The sequence below is a fragment of the Artemia franciscana genome, chromosome 9 (genome assembly GCF_032884065.1).
Source record: "Artemia franciscana chromosome 9, ASM3288406v1, whole genome shotgun sequence".
Classification (NCBI taxonomy): Eukaryota; Metazoa; Arthropoda; class Branchiopoda; order Anostraca; family Artemiidae; genus Artemia; species Artemia franciscana.
This window is the reverse complement of record NC_088871.1, coordinates 25,585,172-25,604,810: the sequence shown is the minus strand read 5'-3', so window position 1 is coordinate 25,604,810 and position 19,639 is coordinate 25,585,172. Positions and strand designations below refer to the sequence as shown.

The 19,639-nt window shown below is 35.6% G+C and overlaps 1 protein-coding gene across 1 annotated transcript in view; it reads right to left on the bottom strand.

Annotated features, from left to right (window-relative positions):
* The window catches only part of LOC136031198 (condensin-2 complex subunit D3-L-like), a 94,049-nt gene extending 74,410 nt beyond the window's left edge, over positions 1-19,639 (bottom strand). The window contains exons 1-2 of the mRNA XM_065710556.1: positions 19,473-19,639; positions 7,130-7,369 (exon numbers count right to left, since the gene is read on the bottom strand). Coding sequence (XP_065566628.1) covers positions 7,130-7,369; positions 19,473-19,580 — 348 coding nt within the window. The 5' untranslated portion in view covers positions 19,581-19,639. The remainder of the gene's footprint in view (positions 1-7,129; positions 7,370-19,472) is intronic.

The following is a 19,639-nucleotide window of genomic DNA, read 5'->3' as shown; positions in this document are numbered from 1 at the left end:
GAAAAAAAGCAAAAGAAAAGAAAAAAAAAATACTAAAACCACTTGACCAGTGTCGCCTAAAACAAAACCAACATCTTGGCTCCACTTGAGGTCCACTCAACTTTAAAAACCATAAATATTAAGGCAAAATAGCTTTATTTCCCGCCGAAATTCACCAAATTGGTCCACGTTTCTTGAAGTCGTAGGTATACAATTCCATGCATGGGGTCCTAGATGCCAAATAGAAAATTGAGATCTACGGGTAATAGCAAGCGGACGACAAATTATATTGGACTGTCTCGTAAAATGTGTACGAATATCACTTTTTAATTCAAACATACTTTTAAAACATATTGGTTAACAATTTCGAAAATATTTATATATAAACAGGCTTCGATTAAAAGTAATAAGTCCTGCTAAAGCCAAGATTTTGCAATATATATACCTCTTTTGTACCGAGTCTTAAAACCAACACCGCATAAAACTCGAAGAGTTTTAATCTGCAAAACTCGAATATGAAGGAGATGAGAAGGAAATGTACTACCCCAAACAGCATAACAATATAGCAGATAAGAATGAATTAAGGAATAATAGTGTTATTAAAATATCCCTTGGGAAAATGTACTTCAACTTTCTTAAAATGCCAACATTCCTAGCGAGTTAAAGAATAATATAATCTACTAGCTGTTGAGGTGGCGCTTCGCGCCACCCCAACACCTAGTTGGTGGGCCGCTTCGCCCCCCCCCCGCGCGCGTAAGTCGTTACGCGCCATTGTAGTTGTGTCCCTGTGTCCTACCTGTGAATAGATATATATATATATATATATATATATATATATATATATATATATATATATATATATATATATATATATATATATATATACTAGCTGTTGGGGTGGCGCTTCGCGCCACCCCAACACCTAGTTGGTGGGGCGCTTCGCGCCCCCCCAAGCCCCCCCCCGCGCGCGTAAGTCGTTACGCGCCATATTAGTTATGCGCCATTGTAGTTGTGTCCCTGTGTCCCACCTGTGAATATAGATAGATTTATATATGTGTTTCAAACTACGTAAAAATTGCGAATAAACAACATTCTTGGCTTTCCCATTGTCTGTGCATATACAAAGCCGTATGTACTAATAATGACGTCATATGCAAACGCTCTTTTTACAAACAATCAAACATGCATCCACACAACTCGTTTTTATATAGATAGATAGATAGATAGATACAATACAAATTAACTGCGTAAAACTTGGAAATATACAACATTCTTCGCTGTCCAATTGTCGCTGCATATAAATACATTGTCAGGTTTACCGACCCTCGAACATGCAACGTACAATTGTCCATGGGAAAAACAATCAGCATTAAGATCTATACCACATTTTTCTAATGATTGACCTTGAGCTTTGTTAATGGTGATTGCAAATACTAATCGAATTGGGAATTGCAATCTTTTAAATTGAAAAAGCAGATCCGTTGGAATCATGGGAATGCGAGGAATAAGAACAGCCTCACCCTCATAAGGCCCTGTCAAGATTGTGGCCTCTATTAGGTTTTCCATTGTTTTTTTTTACGGCAAGTCGAGTGCCATTGCAAAGCTTTGGTGGGTTTATATTTCTTAAAAGTATTATTGGTACGCCTATTTTTAGTTGTAGCACGTGTGGTGGAAACCCTGAAAGATCTATGGAATTTAAAAATTCAGATGGATAATTAACCGCTTCATTTGGTTCCAAAACTGTGTCGACTGACTTGTAAAGGACTGCCTGGTCTCGAATCTTGGTCAAAACAATATTGTTGATTTCGTGGACGTCTATAATTTTGGGTGCGAGAATCGCTCTTTCACTTAGCCATTTATTATTTTTATAATTTTTTAGAATATTCGGAAATACTTTTTCAATCAATTCATTTTTGGACGTCACTAAATTACAGAAATCAGCAGGTAGTCGTATACGTCCTGAAATTGAGTCTACTGTTTGACCAGAGTCATCGTTTTGCAATCGGACACGCATATTTGTAGTTAATTTTAATATTTTTACGTGTGCCCATAAATTAGAATTTTTTAGGCAAGCATTCATTTCGTCTGCAGGAGTTAAACTACGTAAAAATTGCGAATATACAACATTCTTGGCTTTCCCATTGTCTCTGCATATACAAAGCCGTATGTACTAATAATGACATCATATGCAAACGTTCTTTTTACCAACAAACAAACATGCATACACACAACTCGTTTTATATAGATAGATAGATACAATACAAATTAACTGCGTAAAACTTGCGAATATACAACATTCTTCGCTGTCCAATTGTCGCTGCATATAAATAGATTGTCAGGTTTACCGACCCTCGAACATGCAACGTACAATTGTCCATGGGAAAAACAATCAGTATTAAGATCTATACCACATTTTTCTAATGATTGACCTTGAGCTTTGTTAATGGTGATTGCAAATGCTAATCGAATTGGGAATTGCAATCTTTTAAATTGAAAAGGCAGATCCGTTGGAATCATGGGAATGCGAGGAATAAGAACAGCCTCACCCTCAAAAGGCCCTGTCAAGATTGTGGCCTCTATTAGGTTTTCCATTGTTTTTTTTTACGGCAAGTCGAGTGCCATTGCAAAGCTTTGGTGGGTTTATATTTCTTAAAAGTATTATTGGTACGCCTATTTTTAGTTGTAGCACGTGTGGTGGAAACCCTGAAAGATCTATGGAATTTAAAAATTCAGATGGATAATTAACCGCTTCATTTGGTTCCAAAACTGTGTCGACTGACTTGTAAAGGACTGCCTGGTCTCGAATCTTGGTCAAAACAATATTGTTGATTTCGTGGACGTCTATAATTTTGGGTGCGAGAATCGCTCTTTCACTTAGCCATTTATTATTTTTATAATTTTTTAGAATATTCGGAAATACTTTTTCAATCAATTCATTTTTGGACGTCACTAAATTACAAAAATCAGCAGGTAGTTGTATACGTCCTGAAATTGAGTCTACTGGGAGCTTTCCGTTTCCAATTGTCAGCAATTGATCTGAAAATGTTTGACCAGAGTCATTGTTTTGCAATCGGACAGGCATATTTGTAGTTAATTTTAATATTTTTACGTGTGCCCATAAATTAGAATTTTTCAGGCAAGCATTCATTCGTCTTCAATGGCTCTGCTGGTGCAGCCAATAGAGGAAGTTTAACTTTTCCTGAGGCGCAACACATTCCCATTGTTTCACCATTGAATAACTTTCAGGTTGCTCTGATTCCTCGGCACGCTTTCTTTTCTTACTTTCTCTATCAGCAGCAAGCCTGATTTCTTGCTGTTCTTGTGATTCCTCGGCACGCTTTCTTTTCTTACTTTCTCTATCAGCAGCAAGCCTGATTTCTTGCTGTTCTTGTAATTCCTCGGCACTTGAGCATCAGCCTCAAGCCTGTTTCCTTGCTGTTCTTTTGATTCCTCGGCACGCTTTCTTTTCTGACTTTCTCTATCAGCAGCAAGTTTTTTGGCATAGACTCTTTGAGCATCTTCATCGGCTTTTGCCATGGTAAGTTCATCAGTCATTGTAAACTTAAACATTAATAGATTTCTACGTGAACATATGTCTTAAATATCTTGAATGACGTCACGGTCAAAGCAAAAATGACGACAACTAATATCATGACGTCAGTCAACACAGAAACATGACGTCACCTGATCCACAGACAGACACACAGACAGACAACTTATTTTTATATATATAGATACATATATATATATATATATATATATATATATATATATATATATATATATATATATATATATATATATATATATATATATATATATATATATATATATATATATATATGTTTTTAACTACGTAAAACATGCGAATATACAACATTCTTCGCTGTCCCATTGTCTGTGCATATAAATAGATTGTCAGGTTTACTGATTCTTGAACATGCAACATATAATTGTCCATGGGAAAAACAATCCGTATTCAGATCTATACCTCATTATTCTAATGATGTGTCCCTGTGTCCCGGTCGTCATTTATATTCCCTGTGTCCCAGTCGTCATTTGTGTCCCGGTATCCAAGTTTGTAATTTCTCTTTGAGTGTCGCGGTCGTCATTTATATTCCCTGTGTCCCGGTCGTCATTTGTGTCCCGGTGTCCCGGTATGTAATTTCATCAGTTGACAAACATGACGTAAGTCGACAAACAACTTCATGACGCATACAGCTCAGTCCTTATAATGACGTCAGTGGACAAACATGACGTCAGTCGACACACAAACATGACGTCACTTGACACACACACACACAGACAACTTATTTTTATATATATAGATATGTTCTCTAAAACTAAGACATTCATCAATTAAAACTCCTAGATATTTTGTACAACTTATTCTTAAAATATTCATATCAGCAAAATTAAGTCTGTCTATCCAAGGGTAATAATTTGAGCTCCTACCATACAATAAAAAGCAAGATTTAATATAATTCGAATTTAACTTATTAAGCTTCATCCAATTTTGTACAAACTCCAAATAAGGACTAATACAACTCAACACCTGAATTCCTGTTTGTGCAGCCACAGCTAAATAAGTGTCATCCGTAAAGCTGGGGGCAACTACTTTTTCCCCGTCACATCCAATGTCAATATCATACAAAATCATATTAAAAGTTCTCTATAAATCATATATTAAAACTAGAAATAACAGGGCTCATTAGCTAACTTGGAAGCATGCTTCGTAATTAAAGAAAATTTAATTTTTGTAGGGCCAAATTATTTTTGCTGAATATCTTTTCTGCTTAAAGTAAAAACACCAATAACAAAGAATAATAAAATAAAAACTAGCAAACACTTTTACTGACATATATTTAAGGTTACTAAGATATATTACTTGAAGATAACTTTGACCAAACACAAATAAGACACACTGAAAATTCCACGAAATTATTTGGTAATAGAAGACCATATCCAGCCCGTAAATCAAACCTACACTACGTATGCACCATCTGAATCTGATCTGTTACTTGTCATTCAGTAAAAAATAGTCAAAAAGTAGTGGAAACTTCAAATATCACTTTCCTTTCCATCCACAATAAGAATCTTGAAAAAACGACTATCTCTTCTATTTTTAATTTTGCAGAATTTTATTCTTTTTCCAGTGAACCTGTCATTAGTAAGAACCGTTGGATTTACACTCATGGGATACAAAATTGTCATCACAAGATATATCAAAAGTTTGTTATCCACACGAGGCGCTAAACTTCAAGATAAAAGACTCTTTCCATAGGAAGTTTCTAATTAAGATAGTCAAGTAGAAAAAAACCTTCCAGCTTTTCTTTCCTCTGATTCTAACTGGGAAGAGTAAATGAGACTGCTTCTAGTGGAGGCAAAATAATACTTCTTACTGTTATCACCTATCCATCTTCGAAACGCATCATGTAAATTTTAAATGACAATATTTGCCTACCAGCCCCAGTGCATAAAATGGTATATACCAAGTGACCATAGATGTCTAATTTTCAATTATTCTGACTCAAAATGCAGCAGGTATCGAGCACTTAGCAAAAGCTATTTTTTACAGGATAACCATTTAACACCTAAAAACCTTACAAATTTTTTCAATCACTCAATTAAAAACTTTACCAAGTTCAAAATGACAATGTTCAAAAGCTACGTTACACAAGACCATAGTGTAGAGTACGAAATGAAGTTAGGGCATTTTAAACTTAATCCTAATCAGCACCGCCTAATACGAAATTATAAAAAAAAAGCAGAATAAAATAAAATCAAAATGAAAAGACATTATACAACCTTGATTTAGAGACTGAATATCTTTACGTGTATTCAGGGATAGCTTTGTCATAACGCTGCTGTTATGCTGTGATGTTATTCTTCTAAGACTAAACACAGTGTGAAATGTATACCCTTATTAGAATACAGAAGTATTTTGAAATATTGGTTAATATATTTATTATTTTGTTTATCCAATTTTCTATTTAAAACAAATCCTCAGTGCGTGCGAATATATTTCTTAAAAAAAGGGAAAATGAATGCCAAGGCACAATTTGATTCTGACCTAAAATGACCTTAATCAGGGATCCATACACGTCCACATACAGGAGAGCCTTAAAGCCTCTTTACTCGATGGCTCATGATCCCTTTATAGATTCCTATAATCTTCATGATATATTTACTACAAATGAACACAATGTTCTACCTTCAAAGGTTCTTTTAACAATTACGCTTTTCGTGCCAAGAACAGTACTTTCGGAATTGCAAACGGATTGCGGATAACCCTTTGTAAATTCTAGGAGTTGCGTCAGAAAATACTACAAACATATAACAAATTATCAAATCAACAGATAAACAAGAAAACAAGGGGAGAAAATCAAAAAGTTTCTTCACTTCTCCAAGTCTGAGAAACTCCCATTCCACAAGGTTATAGGGCCAACATTCTATTATGTCAAATCAAGCCCAATTTATTTATTTACGCCACGATCTTTAACTGCCTAATTTCGACGACCGACTTCAGCAACGGTGGTTCATTGGTATTTTTCCACATGAAAAAGTACCACTGGAATTCTTGAGAAACAACTCTGAAGTCTAAATTCTAGCATTCAAAATGTGACAACTGGTCCTAAAGGGGCAGTGACACGGAAAGAAAGCTGATATAAATTCTCCACTCAAAAGAGGAAGCAAATAGAAGGATTTTTCGAAGCCTCACAATAGATTTATTAGCCCCCAAGGAAAAATTTTAGTCAGGGAATTATTTAAGCTTCCCGAATTCTATAGAGGAAAAGATGACAAAAAAGCTAAATTAAAAGACTATCCTTGATTAAATACCAAGAGTCCGTAAAGACAAGAAGAAAATTAAAAGCTGGCGACTCGAATTGAGAGACTAAAAAATGATGAATAAATACAAAAAATAAGCATCGCCACTAATAACTGTTTATCATTTCCATGAATAGTTGAACACATGACATTTTGACTTTTAATCCTAAAAGCTCATCATCGATCAAATTTCTTTGAAAGTCGCTCCTAAAGAACATTAATCACAAAACTTACTTTATCGTCTTTAAAAAGGGCAATGTTCAATTTATTACTTAATAAAAAAAAGTCAAATTCAACACAAGAATCAAAACATTGTCCTTACTTTTACAATTTCACTAGACCAAATGACTAAAGCAGGTTCCACATCTTCTACCGTTGACATCTTACGCGTTGCAGCAATGACAACATCTCTTGCGACAGGTATCAATTCGAGTGGGAGAACAAAAGCTTTAAGCAGACTCAATACTTGACTGTGAAGACCTTCAATTTTTTCTTTACTTAACCGCATACAAATAGAAACCAACGTTTGTAGCACATGATGAAGAACCTGTACGTTGATCCCCTGTCGAGAAAAAACATTACGTACAAATATGTCTCTTGAAATAGGAAAAGAATAAAAGATTCTACTAACACCAAGATTTAGCTGGCACTATAGCCGAACAGATTTTCTAGAGAATTTTCTGGTTGGCTGAATATTCTAATAAGAATTCTAATTGGCTCAAACTACCGCTGGCTATATCTCGGTATTAGTAAGTTCTCAATGTGGATAGGGCTTAGAGAATAAGAATGCGCCATACTAAAAAAATAGGTCGACTGTACTTTTTGTCTAGTTTCAGGATTTAGCGTCGAAGGACTTATTATAAGAATTTTCCCCAAAAAGAAGGGTAGATTCCCAAAAGTTATCAAAACTAGCCCTGGACTTTTTTTTGAATTTTATGAGAAATTTATTGTTACTTCTACAAAAAATTTACTTTCAGCAAGAACCAAAGAACCAAAAGTCACGCAGTCAAAGGTTAATGCAATTTTTCTAGCCGCATGTATTTTTATAAGTAAAAGAATTAAAAATAAAAAAATAAAAGAAAAAGAAATTATAGCTACAAACTATAGCCCCAGTAGTATCCATGAAAACGAAGAATAGTTCTATTGTCAAAACCAGGTCTAGTGAGCAGCAAATCAAACAGTTCTTGGTAACGAGCTGTAGTAAGGAGTGACCCGGCTCAATAATAGCCGAAACTCTTAAAACGCAATTTCGATACCAATAGTTACATCAAAAGAATCGCATTTTAATGCTGATTTTAAATATATTAGTTTCACCAAGTTTAGTCTTACCCATCAAAAGTTAAGAGCCTGAAAAAATTTCCCATATTTTAGAAAATAGGGGGAAATGCCCCCTATAAGTCAAACCATCAGATTCACCGTATCGGAGAAGACTACTGTAAAAGTTTCAAGCTCGTATCTACAAAAATGAGCAATTTTGTATTTGTTTGCCAGAAGACAAATCACGGAAGCGTGCTGTTTTTTTTTTGTCTTTTCTTTTTCAGAAGAGATCTTATCGACCCAGTGTTCCTAGATTGGTCGTGAAAGGGCTCATTCTAACGGAAATTAAAAGTCCTAGTGTCGTTTTTAAGTGACCAAAAATTGGAGGGCACCTAGGCCCCCTTCGACGCTCGTTTTTTCCCGAAGTCATCAGATCAAAATTCTGAAATAGCCATTTTATTTAGCTAAGTCGAAAAGCCTAATAGCAATGTTTGTGGGGACGGCTTACTCCCCCACAGTCCCCACAGGCGGGGCTGCAAGTTACAAATTTTGACCGGTGTCTACATATAGTAATGGTTGCTGGGAAGGGTACCGACGTTTTCAGGGGGATTTTTTTGGCTTGGGAGGAGGAAGGGGTTGAGGGGAGGGGGTTATGTGGGAGGATCTTTCAATGGAGGAATCTGTCAAGGGGGAAGAGAATTCCATAAAGAAGGCACAGGATTTTCTAGCATTATTTAAAAAAATAATGAAAAAACAAATAAGAAAAAGTTTTGCTCAAGTGAAAGTAAGGAGCAGCATTAAAACTTAAAGCGAACAGAAATTATTAGGCATATGAGGGGCTCACCTCCTCCTAATATGTCGCTAATTACGCTAAAGCATTTTTAGTGATTTCAACTGTTTATTTTACGGCCTTTGTGATTCAGGGGTCATTCTTAAGGAATTGGGACAAAATTTAAGCTTTAGTGTAAAGAGCGGGATATTGACAAGGGGGCGGACCCCCTCATATACACAATAAAAACATAAGAATATAAAAGTTCGATAAATAAGTTCATTCCTAAGTTACATTCGTAATTAGCATTATAAGTTAATTCATAAAAAATTTGGTTTTTAAGTAACCAAAAAATTAGAGGGCGACTAGGCCTCCTCCCCCGCTCCTTTTTTCTCAAAATCGTCCTATCAAAACTGTGAGAACGCCATTTAGCCAAAAATTATTAATATGCAAATTTCATTTTAATTATTCATGTGCGGAGAGCCAAAATCAAAACATGCATTAATTCAAAAACATTCAGAAATTAAATAAAAAAAAATGTTTTTTTTTTAACCGAAAGTAAGGAGCGACGTCAAAACTTAAAACGAACAGAAATTACTCCGTGTATGAAAGGAGCTGTTCCCTCCTCAACGCCCCGCTCCTTACGCCAAAGCTTTTACTGTTTGAAAAAGTAGATTTCAGAGAAAGAGTCAAATTTTAGCGTAAAGAGCGAGGCGTTGCGGAGGGGACAATCCCTTTCATATACGGATTAATTTCTGCTCCTTTTAAGTTTTAACGTCGCTCCTTACTTTCAGTTAAAAAAACTCGTTTTTTTTTATTATTTAATTACCAACAAGCAAAGATATGTCTTAGGTCACCACGATCAGGTGCTGCTACTGAGCTTTAGTGCGAGATGGAATTAGAACTTTGCCTCGTATGGGGATCGTGAACCAAAGAACACAGGGGCTCCAATCTGGGGACAGGGATATATTGAATGATTTTCCAATTTAGTTGCAAATCCGAACGTGATTAACAGTGAAACCTCTGAAAGAACCTCAACACAACTATTCCATTTTAATTCAAAAAGACGTACACAAAAAAAAATCTGTAAAAAACAAACAGAAATTTGTGTGTTTACGTAGAAAAAATACCACATCTAATTCAACTTTCGTGACCTGGCACCACTGAAAGAAGAAAGTTCATGTAAAGGTTGTAATGTTTACTGTAGTTTTCCAGACAACTGTCACAACCATAAAAATGAGCTTCTTAGAGATCATTTAACGTCAGACTCATGCCAAATTTGAAATTACTTGTTTGATCCCTCAGATGAAAAATACTACACTTATTTAAATTTCTAGAATAATATTTACGTAAATATGCATCTGGAAAATCGAATTTCGTCTTTTTATTTTATTAAAGATTTTTTTAACTTCAAGTAAGGAGCGACATTAAAACTTAAAACTAACAGAAATTATTCCGTATATGAAAGGGGTTGTCCCCTCCTCAAGGCCTCACTCTTTACGCTAAAGTTTGACTCTTTGTCACAGTTCTACTTTTTAAAACAATAAAAAACTTCAGCGTAAAGAGCGAGGCGTTGAAGAGGGGACAACTCTCTTCTACTCCTCACTCTTAACGCTAGAGTCTTTTTTTGTTTTAAAAAGTTTATTGTCAAAAATGAAGAAGTTTTTATTATTTTAAAAAGACAATAATTTCTCTCCGTTTTAAGTTTTAATGTCACTCTTTACTTGCAGTTAAAACAATATATTTTTTATTTATTTAATTTCTGAACGTTTTTGAATTAATGAATTTTTGATTTTGGCTCATCTCACATGAATAATTAAAACAAAATTTGCATATTATCTTTTTTTTGGCTGAATGGGTTTCTAATAGTTTTGATTGGACGATTTTGACAAAAAAGACGCGGGGGAGGAGGCCTAGTTGCCATCCCATTTTTGGTTACTTAAAACTACAACTAGAATTTCTTTACTAACATTTTTATTAGTAATAAATATACGTAACTTACAAATTAACTTACGTAACGAACTTCTATATTTGTATATTTTTATTGCGTCTATGAGGGTGTTCGCCCCCTCGTGAATACCCCACTCTTTACACTAAAGCTTGAATTTCGTCCTAATGCTATAAGAATAACCCCTGAATCACAAAGACCGTAGAAAAAATAGTTGAAATTACTAAAAATACTTTAGCGTAAAGAGCAAGATATAGTGGAGGAGACAAAGCCCTCCATGGAAAGATCTTCCCACTTAGGGGGAAGATCTGGGAGAAAAAAACAAGAAACAAACAAACAAATAAACAAGCATCTGTGATTTGTCTTCTCGCAAAAAATACAAAATTCTTCATTTTTGTAGATAGGAGCTTGAAACTTCAACAGTAGGGTTTTCTGATACAGTATATCTGATGGTGTGATTTTCGTTAAGATTCTATGACTTTTATGAGGTGTTTCCCCCTGTTATCTAAAATAAGGCAAATTTTCTCAGGCTCGTAACATTGATAGGTAAGACCGAACTTGATGAAACTGATACATCTAAAATCATCATTGAAGTGCGATTCTTTTGATGTAACTGTTGGTATCAAAATTCTGTTTTTTAGAGTTTCAGTTACTATTGAGCTGGGTTACTCCTAACTACAGTTCGTTACCACGAACTATTTGATTTATTTGATGGGGAATATCGTAGCATAGTAACAATAACCAATTAAAATTCAAAATATGCTCAGATGTTGTCAAATCTTGACCAGAGGAAGTGGAAGCTAGTATTCTAATTGCGCTATGGGCAGTTCAATCGCAATCCAAACTCTGCTGGTAACACTAGATAGGGTCCTTAAATTCCTGTTATTAGGATATCTATCAGAAGGAATAGTCAGATCTCGACCAGATTTGATTGGAAGTAAAACCCAGTATTCAAACAATGTCTTTTGAGGATCAGAGTCCAGTCCAACTTATATTTGGAAGAATAGAAAGAAAGGAAATCCCTAGATTCTTGTCATCGAGATATCAAACAGAAGAAGATAGGGATCTCAAGTAAACGTGATGGGAAGTAAGAGTAAGCCTCTAGATTTCCTTGGAAGGTTTATATACCGTCCAACCTCACAGGGAGGGCTCCCTAACTTCTGTTCATCTAAACATCCAACAAAAGTGCTTCTCATTTCCATCACAATCAACTTTGTGGGGAGTAAAATTGAGGGTGCTAGATGGGTATTTTGAGGTTTAAGAACGTAATTCGTCTTCTGAAGGGATCCCTCCGTCAATTTTATTAGGACAACTACCAAAAAATATAGTTTGATCGCAGCCAAACTTTTCCAAGTCAGAGTCTGTGTCATATTTAGGCATTCTGCAGACCCGAACAAGATTCGACCATAGTGGTAGAGGCCAAACTGAAGGCACATCTCAATCTTTGTCTTCAAGTCGTCTAGCAGAAGTGGTAATCACATCTAAGCCAAATTTAATTGGAAACAAGAGTGAATGTTCAAGCTCTGCTGTCTGTGAGCCCGTGTCTGCTGTCTATCTGTAATGTAGAGGAGGATCCCTTATCACCGCAGGATCGATCAGAGTGACTTGTGCGATACCAAATGAATTTGGTCCGTAAACAATTTTTGATTCCTTTTTTGGCATTTGAGAGTTCATTCCCGACAAAGCCTATGTGGTTGGAGGGGTCCCAAATTGCGTCCCGCAAGAAGATTTGTCAGAAGAGGGTGCCGGATCTTAAAGAAATTTGGTGGGCTAATGTTCAAAGTTATGCTTTTCGGGGATCAGGGCCCAATCTGACCTTTGTAGGGAAGGGGAAGAAGGAAAATCCTCCAACTCTCTTCATTAGGGCATCATCAGGCTTTCAGAGAGCTATCTAAACAACAGGTGATGCTAAACAAAAATGTTGCTCAAGTTGCGCTTTTTGGAGATCAAGACCCAATCTGAGCTCTGAGGAAGAACAAAAGAGAATCCATAAACGGATTTCCTCAGAACAAGAACCAGATTAGTTAAATGGATCTCTGCCAAACTTAGTCAGATCTAAGACTTGATATGCTATATCTGGCTTATTTAGAGTCAAGAGCCAATTCAACCACTATATAGAGGAGGGGTATCCCTTACTGACCAGGCCTATTTCCAAAGGGATCGTCAAATCTCAGCCAAACCCAGCATAATGTAAAACTAGTGCAATACTTGTAACTTTTGGGAGTCAGAACTCGATCCAACCTCTTTGGGGAGGAAGGGAAAGGGGACCTTAAATTCTTGAAACCAGCTTCTCGAACAGAAGGGGGAGGCACATCGAAAAAAAAATTGATGGCAACTTTACTTGATGGCTTGATCCCTGCTTTTTGGTATCTGGAAGTAATTCAGTTTTCATTCAGTCTTTGAACTACAAAGAACGAGTTTTGAAACCAATTGGATAATTTTTTGTGTTGGGAATATTGCGTAATTGACTTTTCATGTGAGCACGACATCTAATGAGTTAAGCTTATGTCACTTTGACGTGTGAGCCAGTCGGAGGCGATACGGAGTTTGGATACTTGTTATTGACGAGTGAGATTGGTATTTGGGATTTTCGTGTGAAAAAATAAGTAATTAAGAAGACAGAACTATAGCATCTTTATTTTTCATTTGTCATGGCTCTCATGCAAGCTATGTTTGATAAGGCTTTCAGCGAGTTAATACAGCAAATGGACCAGAAGTTCTTTAAAGCGGAGAAAACTTTACAGAAAGAAATTTCTGATCTGAAAAATATTATCACTGAAAAGGACTCTTTAATCAACGAACTTAAAAAGGCTGTTCAGTTACAGAAGAAACAGTATAAGCTTGTTAATCAGCGCCTATTACACCTTGAGGTACGAGAACGCAGATAGAATCTATTACTACATGGACTAAAAAAAAAGTGAATCACTTGGATTGAAAGCACGCACAGTGCTAAAGGATAAACTGGGCTTAGCTGAAAAAATGAGCATCACAAGGATGACTTGCCTGAAAGAAAAATTATCCAGTGCGTCCCAAAGAAGAAAGAGAGTCCCCCCCCAGTACTTTTTTCGTACGATTCGGATAGTGACATTCAAGCTAATATGAAGTTAGTGAAGAATCTAAAAGATTCTGAACTTCGAGTGTGTACCGACCTTTCACCCAAACTGAAGAATTTGCGCGTGAAGCTTCAGGAAAAGATGAAAAATCTTAAACATTCTGGGATTTATCAGTTTGTTCGACTTAAGCAGTCTGGTGTTCCACTCTGTCTCGAGTATAAGAACATCGATACGGATTGGTGGCGTGAGGTTCCCACAAGCGACGAACGTCGTGATTTTTCAAATGATCCATAGTTTGCACAGATCTTTGTTGACATTTTATTTGGATTAGCTGTCTAAGTAGAAAATGAGTTCTTGTACATGTTGTACTTGTTTTTCATTTATAAGTATATATATCTAGTATAAGAAAATCCCAGTTCATATTCCTGGCGCGTCTTTTATTCTTTAGTGTTTTCTTGCTCAACGCATTTCTATATCACCAATCAAGGCTACACGGGGCGGCACTGGTACTGGATCGATTCCTCAGATGTAGTAAGTATTTTCGATCTTGATTCGCCATCAGGTGCTGGAGAAGAGGGCATTCCATGCAATTATCTAAATTTACTTGAGAAGAATCCCCTAAATTTAGTTAAAATTTTAAATAGATCAGTGGAACGTGGATGCACATAGTTTCTTCTTTTTTTTTTCAACATTCACCTCAACATGTCCTGAGAGTTGCAACCTAATATCCTTACCCATTCCTTAGGTATTACAAATACGTCCTTTTGGCAACCATGGATGCACATAACTTTTTTTTATTTAGTCTAACATCTTCAACAATTTTCCCTGAAGGGTCCAACATAACACTCTTAGCTGTTCCTGGGATATGCACATAGTGTTTTTAATTTCGTTTGACATATCCCTCAATTTTCCCTGAAAGTTTGAACCTAAGACTGATGTTTTCTTTGAAATTTAGGTAATTTATTTTTTTTGCTCTCCTGGGGTTTATCAACGAGACTCGAAAGTTTTTATAGCACTCCATATCTAATGTCAATGCTTCTACAAAATTAAATTTTGAAATTTTGTATGTAGGATTATTAGATCAAAAATTTCTTGATTTGTTCCTTTTATCCTGTGAAAAAAGACAATTTCATTTTTTAAAGGAAGTTTAGATCCTTCTTTAAAAAAGTCCAAAGAATATCGTAATCATGTCTCCGTAAATGGATATACCTTAGACTAATGAATCCAACGTTGCTTGTATCTTGTGCGTTTGGTGCAAGTTACAGCGGCAGAAATCTCGCAAATCCCTTGTTTCAGACAAAACATAAACCTTAATACCCTATTCTGTTCGTGAGATATTGCATCTATGTAGTTTGACAATTCGGATGCACTTAAACTCTTTTGATTTAGTTAAGTAATAGTAGTAGCAGGAATAGTAGCAGTAGTATTAGTAGGTATAAGAGTTTCAGCTTAATACTCTGCCGTTCCTGATATATTGCTGATACGTCCTTTTGACAACTTGTTTGCAGACACTGTCTTTTGATTTAGTTTAAGTAGTTAAGATATCTATTCGGTTTTTACTTAGCTTTGAGTTAGTCGTCAAAAATACTAATATTTTAAATTTTTAACAAATCACCATGAAAAAAAAAATCTTAAAAAACAAAACTTTAATCCTGTTAAAGATTTCTAGAAAATATACGCTGAGTAATCTGTATTGAAAGTTGAAACTGAAGAAATTTTAAGGGCTATTTGAAGAAAAAGTATTCCAAGTTTTGGTTTTTCTCTAATTTCTTTATGACTCCATGTATTCAACAATGAATTATGCAGCAGACTGGCTTTGAGACTCTCTTTCGGCTTGAAAAGATGTGAGTTTATGCCAATTTTTGGTAACAATTGTACCTGCTAATAAATATTTTAGCTTCAATTGCTGTTTTTGAATAATATAATTTTGTTTAATATTCTGAAAATATTCTAGAGATTCAACCTCTTTTTTTCTAAAACCTTGCAAAAAAGTGATTTTCTTTCTTGTTTAAGGCGGGGGGCTGTGACTTTCCTACGTTGTGTTTTTAACAAAGATGCAATTTTCACTACGATTCGACACCTTTTTTGAGGGTTTTCAGGCTATCTTATCAAATTCCGATAAATTTGTTACTGCTATAAACCCTTTGCGCTTTTTAATTTCCCAGTCGTCTCCTAGCCATGGTGAAAAAATAAATTTCCCATGGTTCACATAGAAAAAATTGCTTAAGTGGACAACTTTCGTCATTCACATGAATGAGTAATTTAAAGCGCCGTTTTGTTCCCACACGATTTGAGTCACCCAGCATTTACTCGGAAAAAATATTTTAAATATTTACAGCTGAAAGAATGTGGTTGAAAATCATGATGCTATTTTAATCCCATGCTTTTAGGACCAACACTGTATTGTGTGACCATTTTTCCTTTTTTCGAGATAATATTGTTTAACTGGACAGTCATATTCAGCTTCTCAGTCAAGTCATTTTCATTAATAATTACGTCTTCCATTTCTGTTGCTGTTGTGTTTAAAAATATTAATAAATGGTGACATGAGTTTCTTGGCAAATGTTCATAATTAACGTTAAAAATTAATTTCTGAGGTCTGGCAAAAAAAAAAACCCATAAAAAATAATTGATAGAAAATTAGGAATGACGCGCACTTATTTAGACATCCTGACACCTATAATTCACTCCCTCCCCACATACACACAACATTCAAAGGTTAGATCGGTTCAGACCTCACGAAAAGATAAACACCAAGAACAAGAAGAACAATAGGGAATTTCTCAAGACAGCGGGAAGCAAATTAGAATGAATACTTCGGCCCTGTGTTCAAGGGCCGTTCTCAGTAATACAGACATATATAAGAAAAAACAACTTATAAGAGGATAAAATCAATAAAACTAAAACGAACAGTTTTTCAAAACAGTCCCAGCATCCTTACCTCAGCGAAGTTCAACCAGAACTTATTTAAACGGGAGCATTTGCTGTTTTGTCTCTCATCAAGCTTGGCTAAACCTGGACAGCCTTTTACATGTTTTATCTGATAGACGTTCATTACTGTTCCCTTTTGAGTTTGTGATTTTTTCAGTTCTTTGTTGTGTTGCATTATTATCGTTCGTTTTTTTCCTGACAAGAATGAAAGTGAACCAATAAACAAGAAACAAGAAAGGGAACCCCCTTCCCTTGCAGAGGCTGAACCAGATTCAGGCTCAGAACAATAATGATTTAGAAATAAGCTCTCACTTGCTACCAAGCTCTTTTAGGATCAAAACACATTCTGGTAGACATTGCAACTGTAAGAGTTACCCCCAACTCCTTTTCTATTACCAAGAGAGGTAGGATCAGCTTATTGGATCCTGAAAATCACAAGTGGGCGGCTGGGGCTAGATTTTCTTTCCATCAAGTTTCATTTATAACCGGCAACCCGTTCTGGTGCTGTCATGACAACATGGATGGAAATGGCCCCTTTCTCTCCCAAAGGTTGGATCAAGTACAGACCCTCGAAAGGCAGTCCCAGAAGAATCGTTATACTCTTTCCACCACGTTGGGTCGAGATCTGACAACGCATGATCTTTTACAAGAACACTATACCAATGGCCTCCGTAAGGCTCCATGGCCCGTAATATGGAGGGTGAATTTAAAACAAATAAGCCAAAGAATTTACTTCATTAAATTACTATAATAATACATTAACTCAAGCTGCAAGAGAAGACACCAAACATTGATTGATCCCCTAAAATCTAAAATAATTTAGATTTAAACTAATCAGTGTCATATTTCATACTTTAAATATCCATTTTATATTTTAATGTAAGAAATCTCTTGAGCTGAGTTTTGAAAGTACCAAAGAGTGACTGCCTCGGATTTCATCCGGGAGTGTGTTCCATGCTTCAGGGCACGCGACGGAAGGTTTTAAATCAGACATGGCTATTTTCATTTGTGGAATTTAAATGTGGTTTCTATTACGAAGTGTATGCGAATCTTGCGCAAAATCTTGGAAAAAAGATTCAAAGCACCTAGGCAATTCGCCATGGAGGAACTTATAAATAAGGGTTGCATATGACATAGTATATAAAGTGTCTGTAGCTATGAAGTCATGTTGAGAATACAGATATGTTATTTAATAATTTCAGCAGTTTTCTGTTGGATTCCTTAGTCCGGTGCAGCAGAGAAGTAAATGTTAACATCCAAATAGCATTACAGTAAATCAGATATGGTTGAATCAGAGAAAAATACAGTGTACATAAAACTGATCCTGGAAATGTGTCTTTTAATTTACGAATGATGCCCGGATTCCGCAAAATTTTTGCTCTAATCATCTCAATATGCTTCTTGAAAGACAGATTTCCATCCATTAAAATACCAAGAAATCTCACATATCTTTCCATGGGTCGACGTATTGGTCCATTAGATGTCTGAAGTACAATAAACGATGGATATATCTATTTCGTCCTCGAAAATATCAGAAAGTATGATTTCAATTCATTCATAGCAAGGAAGTTGGAGTCAAACCACAAGTATATTTTTTCCATAAGAATTCCAAGTTTGGCTCTCAATGCTAACTCTGTCCGCTCCGGGCTGGCGACGTTACTATCATCGGCAAAAGCCACTACAATTGTATTGTTATTAGTCTCTTGAGCATTCGAGGGATGGTATTTGTTGCTGCAGCACAGATTGCAGCAAACGCTAGTAACTTTATTGGAAGTTTCGGATCAGACGAAATTTTCCTTTCATGAAGGTAAGATTCAAGCCATGGTAAACCTGACCCTCTTATACCTATACGGGAAAGCTTACCCAAAAGAATACGAAGAGTTGAACTGTCGAATGCCTTTTTTACATCAAGAAAAATAGCAGCAGGTATTTTACCAGACTCAAGGGCACTATTAATGAAATTTAATAAAACTGCACAAGCTTGTTTTGTTCTGTGCTTAGAGCAGAAACCAAATTGGGGCTTATGCAGAAATCTCTTAGCCTCCACAAATCTAAGAAGTCGTTTTTGCATAGGTTTCTCAAAGACCTTTGGGAAAACAGACAGTAGTGAAATCGGTCGATAATTAGACGGATCACTTTTATTATCGCCCTTGAACAGTGCTATCACTCTCGCTACTCGAAGGGATTTGGGAAAAGCACCTTGTTCAAACGACATATTTACAAGATTAGTTAAAGGAGCAATTATTGCCGAAAGAACGTGCTTAATAGCTTTTGTTGAAATATAATCAGGTCCAGACGAAGAAGAATCATGTAGTCCAAAATATTTAAAACTAAAGGCTAAACTTTAGTAGAATGTTAAGGGGGATATTTAACTAAATAAAGACATTCTATATGCATGCATGCTGTCAAAATGGCGTATCAGCAATATTTCAGGAACGATAACACTTTGAGAGAAGCACGAAATTTTTTACTCTTCGCGAGAATTCGATCAGTTTTGTGTTTTGGCATACAAGCCTTTAAAAATTTACTTTTGGAAACTTGTAAACACAAACTTAATTTACAAAATACAAACTCAGTTTAGAAATACCAACTTAGTTTACATAATATATAGGATTTTTAATTTAGTAAGAAAAAGGTCTAAACAATTTAAATGCGAACTTAACTTATACATGTTTAGCTTATATTAAGCAAATAAGAAATATCTTACTTCAGAAGATTGTAATGAGAGTATTTGATTAAAAGCATCAGCCGCGAAATCTCCTGATGTTATATCGACAAATCGACAAACTACTGACAAAAAGAACCAGGCTTGCATTTTGTAATTGCCATCCAAATGTTTCCTGAGAGCCGACACCAACGATGGCCTACAATAAA